The 11291-nt window shown below is 34.5% G+C and overlaps 1 protein-coding gene across 5 annotated transcripts in view; it reads left to right on the forward strand.

Annotated features, from left to right (window-relative positions):
- LOC149793769 (uncharacterized) overlaps positions 1–10857 on the forward strand; it is an 88803-nt gene extending 77946 nt beyond the window's left edge. For all 5 annotated transcript variants that reach the window (XM_089967761.1, XM_089967757.1, XM_089967758.1 and 2 more), the window contains 6 exons: positions 748–828; positions 2111–2179; positions 3841–3957; positions 5538–5878; positions 6331–6435; positions 7668–10857. In XM_089967761.1, the coding sequence (XP_089823887.1) occupies positions 816–828; positions 2111–2179; positions 3841–3957; positions 5538–5878; positions 6331–6435; positions 7668–8174 (1152 nt within the window). In that variant the 5' untranslated portion in view covers positions 748–815 and the 3' untranslated portion in view covers positions 8175–10857. The remainder of the gene's footprint in view (positions 1–747; positions 829–2110; positions 2180–3840; positions 3958–5537; positions 5879–6330; positions 6436–7667) is intronic.
- The last annotated feature ends 434 nt before the right edge of the window (positions 10858–11291 follow it).

The following is an 11291-nucleotide window of genomic DNA, read 5'->3' on the forward strand; positions in this document are numbered from 1 at the left end:
ACATGTTCTATTTTTATATCATCTCCATACTTGTTATGCATCGAATAGGCCTACATGTTCTATTTTTATATCATCTCCATACTTGTTATGCATCGAATAGGCCTACATGTTCTATTTTTATATCATCTCCATACTTGTTATGCATCGAATAGGCCTACAATTCTATTTTTATATCATCTCCACACTTATTATGCATCGAATACAATTATGCGTTCCATTTTTTCCATCATCTCCATAATTAATGTGCATCGCGTACGCGTACATGTTCCATTTTTATATCATCTCCATACTTATCATGCATCGAATAGGATTATGCGTTCCATTTTTTCAATCTCCATACTCAATATGTGTCGAATAGGCTTGTGTGTTCATTTTAATATCATCTTCATACTCAGTGTGTGTCGAATTGACTTACGTGTTCCATTTTTATATCCTCACCATACTCATTGTGTATCTAATTGACTTATGTGTTCCGTTCTTTTGACACCATCTCTAACGTGCAGTAGGTATCATATATTTGGTTTTGTATTGATGCAATTTATCTTCCGTTATTGAAAAGTAAACAACGTTGTTCCATCTAAATAAAAGAAAACCCTTGTAGATAAATAGATGTATACTTAAATGAAGTTAATGAAATCTATCATTCCCATCGGTATTTGACGAATTAGGAGATAAGAAAGAATGCCTTACTCATTGTCGGTGGAGTGATGAATCGTTATTTTGAGTCCAACATGTCTTTGTTTTCAGAGTTAAGGAAGAGATGGCTGCTCTTTGTCGTTTTTGCCGTGGTTTGTTTGTACATTTTCCAAAATATAATGTGGCAAACTCGTGAGTACATTGTATTTGCTTCTATATCTTTAATATTTATAAAACTACTTTATGGTTTCCAAATGATCGATAAATAATCATTTAATACAATTATTTCTTATTCTGCTCTCTCTCTCTCTCTCTTTGTTTTTTTTTCAGTGTCGAGAAATATTGAGCCTCAGCCTTGTTTTGATTTATTGCATGCACGAACCTTTGATGTTATGTCCAAACGCATGATTGTATACTCGTTAAACAATCTATCTATCTATCTATCTATCTTTCTATCTATCTATCTATTTATCTATCTATCTATCTATCTATCTATCTATCTATCTATCTGTATGACTGTCTGTCTGTTTGTCTATCTATTTATATATATATATATATATATATATATATATATATATATATATATATATATATATATATATATATATATATATATATATATATGCCAATCTAAAGAGCGAATACTTATGCTTATACAACCACTGAAGATTAGATTAAAAACTGTGAAGGATAAAATACACTATAATTAATCAACTGTATATACACCCTCCAATTTATTTTGTACCCCATCCCACCTCAAACCGATTTTAAAAATGAAAAGCATAAAGGATATGAAAAAAGCATTAAACCTATTCATTTCATTCATCAGTTAATAATTTCTAACCTGATTGTTGCGAGAGAGTCCATAACATTGTCAACGTATTGGCATTCAAACCAAACGGAAGCTCTACGTGTGAACATTGCTCACTGTCCATTTCTGGCTTCTAAAACAGTCCATTTCATTAAAAACTGTGTCATATGCATTGAAATTTGCTATGTCTAGTTTTAATTTCTCTAAACCGAAAATTGAAAAACTAAAAAGAGTGCAATGTGTTCAAAGAGATGTAGCTGCAACATTTACGGAATGTTTGAAATTATCAAAGACATGAAGAACATCACATCTGTTGTGTGAAAACATAGACTCGCCCATGCAAATATTGCGACCGTCCTAATAAAGAAACTCCGGTTTGATTCGAAACGCCAAAACTATACAATGTTTGGAACCCCTTGGTGACAATCATGGCAAAATTTGTTAATTGATGAATGAAATGGTAAAGTATTATGTATTTGTATATCCTTAGTGTTTTTTACATTTCAAAATCGGTACGGGGTTGGAGCGTTCAAACAAACTGAAGGGTGTCCGAATACAATAATAATATTTCAGACTAATAGTATTGTTTATACTTTCACCAGTATTGTAACATTGCTCTAATAATACTAACATTCAGTGAGTACTAAAATATACTATTAACAGAGGTTGCTGATCGCGAAAGAGGGCGTGAAGTTGGCGTGGTTCGGGCGGACCAAAGAAAGGATTTCAACAGTAAGCAATAATTCATTTAAATTGTCTGTGCTGTCAATGTGTGTATGTAATTATGTATGTATGTGTGACTGACACAGCCTTATCCAACTTGCTTTGAAGGGCAATACATTCTCAGATTAGCGAAAGATTGCCCTGACGAATGGCATGTACTATGTTGCCAGAAAATACATGATGCCCCTTGAGTTTATAAGGGATGTCTGTACATGCATTGCATATTGATTAGGAAGCAAAAAGTAAACTTTCGTTTGCTTTCATTCCGAATCATATACAGAAGCGTCGAAATTCAACTCTTAATCATTAAAACACAGATACATTCTATCCGAGGATCAATTGTGCATCAGGTCCAGAAATCACATACTGTTTAATGTAACAGTGTTTCCTTTTTATCAATGCATTGAACAATATGTAGATGAAACACCAGCTATGAAATCATTCAAGCTAAAGGTCAACCCAAGGTTTAAATAAATGATTATTTATCTTTGTAATCTCACTCAAGAATCTATCCTTTTAAAATCCAGACAGCTTGATAAAATAACACGGGGAATTAGTGCACCTGTAAATATAGTTTATCATACCGTTATGTGTACAGCTGTTAAATAATCATATGTAGCTTTGTTTCAGGATCAATATTTCATTTGATCCATATTGAATAGTCAGATGTACGATTATGTTCTATGCGCTTTATTTCTCAATAACTGTGTCCATACAAAACGCACACCCCTGCCAAAATGCTGCATTAGAAGAAACCATACATGCACAGGCCCAGTTCTTGTCGTTGCATAATACACCGGCAGATCTGGGCCAGTGCAGTTTGTTAGGAGTAATCAGTAAAACAAATAACATTCACCCTGGTTTAGTATGCCATAGCAGATTAGCATCTACGTTGTTTACATCTTGACTCAGCTTACCTTAAGTGCAAAATGGGCCTGAACATGACATTTAGTTACAAAGAACAAATCATTCCATTGTTATTGAGCGTTATAGGAAATTTTTACAGTTAGACAGGGTTTAAGTCTATGACGTGTTACAGTCCTATAGAAGTTAAAGAGCTGAATCAAGTTGTTTGAGGCATGGGTTAGTTATATAGATAAATGAAGGCAAAACATGGACAAAATATATGCACATCCACTCACCACTGGTAACATGCTGGTGGTGTGCGGAAAATCGCTAAGACAATTGAATGTTTCGAAATGTATGCGTTGGTGTATTTTCTCATGCGTAGGATGGTATAAAATCACTATTATTATTATTATTATTATTATTATACTAATTTGACAGAGAATGTTATAGCCACCCACCCCACCCCAAATACACAATTACATACACATTCGTAATGCTTACTGTTTAAACCGAGGACTTAATGTATCGTTTGGCATTATTTCATTTGTTTTATTGTCTGCGTTTGGATCGCTTACTGTCCCCCTCCCACAACACACACACACGCGCGCGCGCGCAAACATTCAGAACATTGAAGGATCGAAATAAGAACTTAGTTTATTATTCTGTAAGAAGGCCATTGTCCTCATCATGATCAACATCGTTACTATTATTTAATGTTACTGGTTGCTATGATTGCAAATGATCGAACATAATGACCCCTTGTCATATTAAATAAACACTTTCCATTTTGAAGTGATTTTCTGTATTTCTTTGCAACACAGGTGTACAAGGGGAAAACAACTTTGAAAATAAGGAAAACTTTCAAAAACAAATAGCTCTGCCTGCTGGTGTGGATAAAATCAGTACCTCCAAGCTGGGTGTAGATGCTAAACTGAGAGGTAACTTTAAATTCCATATATATCCCCCACAACACACATATACACACATAATATAAACATACATACATACATACATACATACATACATACATACGTACATACATACTTTAGCACTATGCGGGTAACAACTATTTTGTTTCTACTAAATGGATTATTGAAAGCAAAAATATAAGATAAATTATAATATATGTGTTGGTTTTAGGTGTGTACAAATTATATGATAAGTAAATGGATTTTTCACTTTAGAATTTATGTGTATACGTGTATGTATTGAACAGTCACACTTTAGAATTTATGTGTATACGTGTATGTATTGAACAGTCACATTTTAGAATTTATGTGTATACGTGTATGTATTGAACAGTCACATTTTAGAATTTATGTGTATACGTGTATGTATTGAACAGTCACATTTTAGAATTTATGTGTATACGTGTATGTATTGAACAGTCACATTTTAGAATTTATGTGTATACGTGTATGTATTGAACAGTCACATTTTAGAATTTATGTGTATACGTGTATGTATTGAACAGTCACATTTTAGAATTTATGTGTATACGTGTATGTATTGAACAGTCACATTTTAGAATTTATGTGTATACGTGTATGTATTGAACAGTCACATTTTAGAAAGTGAAACCCTCTGGACAATGATTATGACATTTTAGCAAATAACCGATTGAACACAAGAAAGTGGTTACAAGAAAATAGCCAATCCCACTTCGTCTTTATCCTGTTCATCATGCTTAACTATGCTTATATTGGTGTTTAGAAAAAATGTCAGATCGTTGAACAAGTTTAAACAGTAGTTTCAAACATTTTGTAAATATGCTTTGTAGAAGATTGTATGGAAAAATTTTCTGTGTACACGTATTGGCCGGGTATGAATGATTCGAGCAAGAGGATTCTTTTGGGAGTGCTCCTGAAATATTTGCTCATAGCCAGCCGTGTATTATCCTTATTCATGCATGATCAGTAACTAGGTGCATGGACAATTATACTACAAAATTTAACACATTTTGTTTCTAACTAGAAAAATGTCTGTACTAAAGCAACATCGCCATGGTTGAGTACAGCTAACGAGACGTAAGTGCATGACTTCAAAAGAGCAAGTACCAGGAACCAGTCGGATCGTTATAACATATTTATGTGCCAGTCAATCTGCAAGCTGATACATCAAAACTGCTGGGCTTGAGTTAAACGTTGCGTTTCATTATCAGCCATTCATTAGTGATGTTTAATTCGTAACATGACGGTCAGATGTTACAAAAATAAAAGGGCACGCGATTGACTGAACACAAATCTCAATACATGCTTAAATGGCACTGCTATCTATTGGCTACTTTTGATACAGGAGTATTAATGAAAGATACTAGATCATTCTATTTGCCATTTTGCATTTATCAGCGAAATAATTTGCCCTCCCAGTATTTAGTTCACAGAATATTAATTTTAATTACTAATTTCTATTTTTAAAAATCAAGTGAAGACATCTACCGATCATGCATAACAAAACTTGTTTACGTTCTAAAGTTTCTAGAACTTAACAATTTCTATTGCTTAATTCTACATTGTAGCGAAATATGGATCAGCTCGAATAGTTCTGCAGCCAGACAAACATGGGCCAGGTTATAGCGAGTGTCCCACTTGGTTCCACAACTCATTCGAAGACAATCTAGCTGTCATAGCCAATTATTCTATAGGCGACGCTAAACCGTATTTGGAAAAACTCGGAGCCTATCAAAAAGAGCCGAACACAACTGTGGATTTCCCTGTATTTGTAACTGCCGCCAACTCGGGATTCTTTGATGTCACACAGGCGCTATTGAAATCAGTCCACGAGATAATAATGCCAAAATACAAAGACATGAAGTTGATTTACTATGATCTTGGTCTCCAAGATTCTGAAGTAAAAAGGGTACTTATCAATCCAATTTAACGTGGTCTAATCAGGCAGTATTACAAATATTTTATTATTGAATGCACTTATCTCTTGAAAATCATCCACTATAAGGAGACATATGTTTTTGACCACAATGAAGTTAATGGTTCGATAATTACAGAATTCCCACCTCCTTTTGCAAACGCAATGGATGCCTGAATCGTTTATTCAGAGAGAGAGAGAGAGAGAGAGAGAGAGAGAGATTTTAATATAATTGTCAAATTCAGAAATATATCACTTCTTTAGGACTCGAGGTGCGGCGTAAACTTCAGTTTAATACATATCAATTTCATAATGTGGAAATAAAAGAAACGGTAAAGAATGATTACAATTTAAACATTTTATTTTGTGCGTTAAGTATAGCACTTAGCAAAATTAAGGATTCCATTAATAATTCTGTGTAAAGCTACTCTTCGATCGAATTTCAGCTGAAGAAGTACTGCAAGTGTGAAGTGAGGAAGTTTCCATTTGAAGAGTTCCCAAGTCACGTACGACAATTAAAAACTTACGCATGGAAACCAATTATTATTATGGTAAGTGATAAATCTGACCTCTGTGTTGCCTGTCAGAGAAAGCGTTAAATTTCCTGCTAGGGAGAGATGTTTAGTAACGATATGTTCTGAAAGACATGTATCCCTTTCAAACATTTAAAAGATGAGATATTTTTTATGAATCTTAATATCTACATAATATGACATCATATTGGTGCCTAAAAGACAGCCGCTTATCTAAATAGATAAGAACTGTCTGATTTGGATTTTTAACGTAGCTTTAACAATTTTTCAATCATGTCGCTACGATGTCTGCAATGTGGCAGTTTGTAGTGATGTCTAGCACTGGGGCACCATGCTGCAGACATGTAGCAAGATGTACACCCAGTCACATTATCCTGACACCAGGCCGATCAGTCCTATGACTAACCTCTTACTGCTGATTGCCTAGTGAGGTAGCTGTTAGTACCAGATAAGATATGTTTTGATCCTGACACCTGCCGACCAGTTCTAAAAGTAACCTCTTAATGCTGAGTGCCTAGCGAAGCAGCTGTTAGCACCAGATAGGATATCAATTTTGATCCTGACACCAGCCGACCAGTTCTAAAACTAACCTCTTAATGCTGAGTACCTAGCGAGGCAGCTGTTAGCACCAGATAGGATATCAATTTGATCACATTGTGTAAACAATATCGAGAAAGGAAGTGCTACCATTTTTAGGAGTCTATATAAAAAGATTTAGACTTCACTATTTCCTTTCTTCTATCGATTTTAAACTGAAGAAAAAATCAGTAACGAAATAAAAAAGAACTCGCAGAAAAAGGAACATGCACATACAGAAAAGAATTAGACAGTTGATGGCATTTGAGTGTGAAATTCAAATTGCCAATCTATCAAAGCCTTCAGGACGTTTGAGATAATTCAAGGAGAAGAATGAAAGAAAAAAAAAACACTGATGAATTAATTCATGACTCAATTGATGGAAAAATTGCATCAGGCAATATATACTATTTGCATGACTTTATATCCCTTCGAATTCAGAGGAAACTAAAAAGATGCCATTTTAAAACATTGAAAAGCGCTTGTAAAACATTTGCCAAAGTGAAGTGATATGATTTGATGTCAGTAAATCATGGAGAACAAATAAAATGTTTTTTGAAATTATAAATAACAGTATGCGTAATGTTCACAAGTAAATACGGTTTTCTTATAAACTATTAGTACATTTGATCCTTTTCACTTATTCTGGTCTATTGTTTTAAAACTTATTTCAGAAACTTTTAATGGAATTTGGATTTGTATGGTGGATGGATTCTTCAGTGCGGTGGACTACAGATAAACTCGAGGAATCTCTCATTTATTGTAAAGCCAATAGTATTCTATTTTTTACGTATGACAAAGTTTTTTCGGTTGCTCAGCACATGGATACACAAACTATGAAATACTTTGGGGAAGATCCATGCAAATTCCGCCATTTTGGTGAAACAGAAGCCACATTTGGCGCCTACCACTTTGACGAAGTCTCGCAAACGTTGGTCCGATCTTGGGCCGCATGCGCATTGAATGAAAACTGTATGGCGCCACCTGGGACGGCTAGCAAGCTTTCATGCAGTATTCATAGAACCGAAGATGGTCGATGTCACAGGTTCGACCAAGCGGTACTGAGTTTATTGCTGAGACGCTTGTACCACGAACAAAACGACTATCCGCAAGTACCAGTGCCTATTAATTTACGTGTGATAGAGCGTGGTCATAGAATCAATTATTTTCCAAATGACTGAACTATATTTGGACATTATTTTTTTTACAAAGCTTTGTAATATGATGACACGTCCCTTTTTAGTTTGTTAAATATGTACAACTTTTTCTTTTGCGTCAAAAAGTTCTATTCAGAAATGGACTTAGCGCTCACACACACCCCCACCCCTCAAAAAAGAAATTAGCGTGGCGAAGCAACTAGAGCATTTCCTCAAGCAGCTTGCTATAAATTTACATGGTTAACATACGTCTTGGAAGCGCGTAAAATGTGGGTTCCACAGACCGCTTACCTCATGACTCTTTGTGTTTACGTACTCCTTACACCACCCCCATCCATTCCTGGATCGTTCCCAGCTACGTTTTCAAATTTGATTCCTTTAGAACAGTCTAAACTTTATTTACTGTGTTTTTATAATCTTTTGTCTTAGTCTTTTACTGATAAATATATATATATATATATATATATATATATATATATATATATATATATATATATATATATATATATATATATATATATATATGTGTGTGTGTGTGTGTGTGTGTGTGTGTGTGTGTGTGTGTGCGTGTGTGTGTGTGTGTGTAATGGACTGATATTAATGTTCATATTAATATTATGGTAGACAAGCAGTGCTGCACAATTGTTATTTATTTTGCATAATGCGATATTAGGATATTTGATATTAAATTCTTTTTCGAAAATGCATTACACAGAAATTCGTATAAGAGTGTCACACCATTCATTTATTCTTACAGAGAGAGAGAGAGAGAGAGAGAGAGAGAGACTTTAATTGAGATGAACTTTACCGTTACTTTTTACTAAGCGTTTACATTTTTAACTCAATATAACTAAGAATGAAAACATATAGTTCTTTCTATCAACAGTGTTGCCTTATGTTTCCAGATTTATTATTTTTCCAGTTGATAAAACGGGTGGACTTATATTTCCCTTTCTTATTTCAATCGTTTTAACATTTCAGTGTTAAAACTGTTTAAGAGTTTTATGAACTAAATCTATTTTAGGAAAATATGTACTTTAATTCCATTTGTATACATTTTATGCACTGTATATATTTTTATGCTATGTATATATTTTAATGCATTGTCTATATTTTTATGCAGCATATTATGTAAATGGTCTTTATTATATGCTCATTTTTTCCCCGTTAACTTTACATTGTCGGAATCGTTCAGTATTCCCCGATACTGAACGCGCGCGACAATACACATATAGCATTCACGTGAATAAAGGAACTGCTTTCTATTGCAAACAAACAATGACGCAGACACCAGCACTTTTGATTTGTAAACAAATCATATACACTCGCGTAAGAGGCTCTTTACGTTGTGGTTATTTAAATTTGTTTCTGAATGAACTAAAACATGTTTCGTGGACTGCAAAAAAAAAAAAAAACCTCAGCTGTTTTGGCACATTCCGCGTTGAGACAATATGTTACGGATTTAGGCTAGCTACATTATATGAAAGACGGACGATTATGTCCTTACAAATAACATATAAGTGACAAGGAATATACTGTATTCTTTATCTGGTGATAAGAATGGCAAAATAAAATATACTTAGTTTTACATCCTGAATTTCCTCAAAATGTTTTTTCTTAATTCTGCAAATCCGAATTACATGAGCCATGTCATATGTTTTCAATCTGGATTACACATTTCGAAAGTGTGCTGTAATTTCGATGATAAGTGCAATTGCATCCTCCTTACTGCACTCAAAATGAAATACACATTAAATTCCATAGCGCCTTTTTTGAAAATTGCAATTGAAAGACTTCATATTTGTCCCACGTTATCATTTCAAACATTCAATGAAAGAAACAGAAACACATTTGCAGACGTAAACACGCTTCTTCCGCGCCACTTCAATCTGATGTATTTCATGTATAATTTGCACAGATGAATCCAGTCCAAAATCACAAACTTTCGTCGAATCGAAACAAAATACCAAAATATATTCACTCCAGATCAGATGGAAAAGTCGTTGCAATGCGCATTCATTCACAATATGACTGCAAATTTCAATTTTAACTAGACACGCCATTTTCTTTCGAAAGTTATGTCGACCGCGCGACTAAGTTCAAATTTATTTGGGCGGAGCTATGTGCGCATTAATAATGATGTCATTTTGTAATGTCAAATCTGCGCTTATGTATTTAGTTTGGAATACGGCATTCATTCATTTACGTTGTTTCTTGAAATGTATTTTGTTTATATAACTAAACCTTAGGTAGAATTAAAAAATGAGCATATAATAAAAAGGTTACTGCATTTGTATGGGAAAATATGAACTCGTTTTGTCGGAAGGATATACTGCACTCACAGGTTCGTGCAGTATTCATTCCAAAAGCTCGTTCGTATTTTCCCATACAAATGAAGTAACCTATAATTATCTGTCTGTATAACCATCAAGTAAACGATCATTATTTACATTCTATGCTCGTTTGGAAGTAGATTCGAACTAGAAACAACACAGACCACGTGATGTCGCAAAACTTGTCAGCAGATCAGGGGTTTTATTTTACTTCTTCTACTGATTATTATAGCAAACTGCGTAGACTTAGATCTGCTGACATCTTTGGTGGTGGCATATCTCGGTTTGTGCAGTTTGCAGTAAGACTCGGCTTACAAGCTAATATATACGGTAAATCTATTTAAGCAGCTTGAATAAAATCGTTTAGATTTGTTTCCCGTCTAATGTTGTATTTTTTTGCTGACACATTAAATAAAACAAACTTATCTATTATCTAACCGGAAAAAAATTGTTTTCAGTTTAAATGGTCAGGGGCCCCGAGTGGCCGAGTGGTCTAAAGCGCTCTCCGTTACGGATCACTGCCATCTCACATCTGTCTGCGTGCGTTCGAATCTCAGATTCCACCAATGTGGGTATGTGAGAAAGCCTGCCAGTAGCTTCTCGTGGGTTGGTGGTTCTTACCGGGGGTTTTCCCCGGTTCTTCCTCCACCATTAATACTGGCCGCCATGTATAGCCTATCGTGTGTTGAAAAATGGCTTTAAACCCTACAACAACAACAACAACAACAACAACATTTTAGTTTTCACTGTAAAAAGTCAGTGAAGATACCTGTTAAAGCCAACGGCAAGACCCAAGTTGTTAGACTAA

The sequence above is a fragment of the Sinohyriopsis cumingii genome, chromosome 8 (genome assembly GCF_028554795.1).
Source record: "Sinohyriopsis cumingii isolate HCF-2022 chromosome 8, ASM2855479v2, whole genome shotgun sequence".
Classification (NCBI taxonomy): Eukaryota; Metazoa; Mollusca; class Bivalvia; order Unionida; family Unionidae; genus Sinohyriopsis; species Sinohyriopsis cumingii.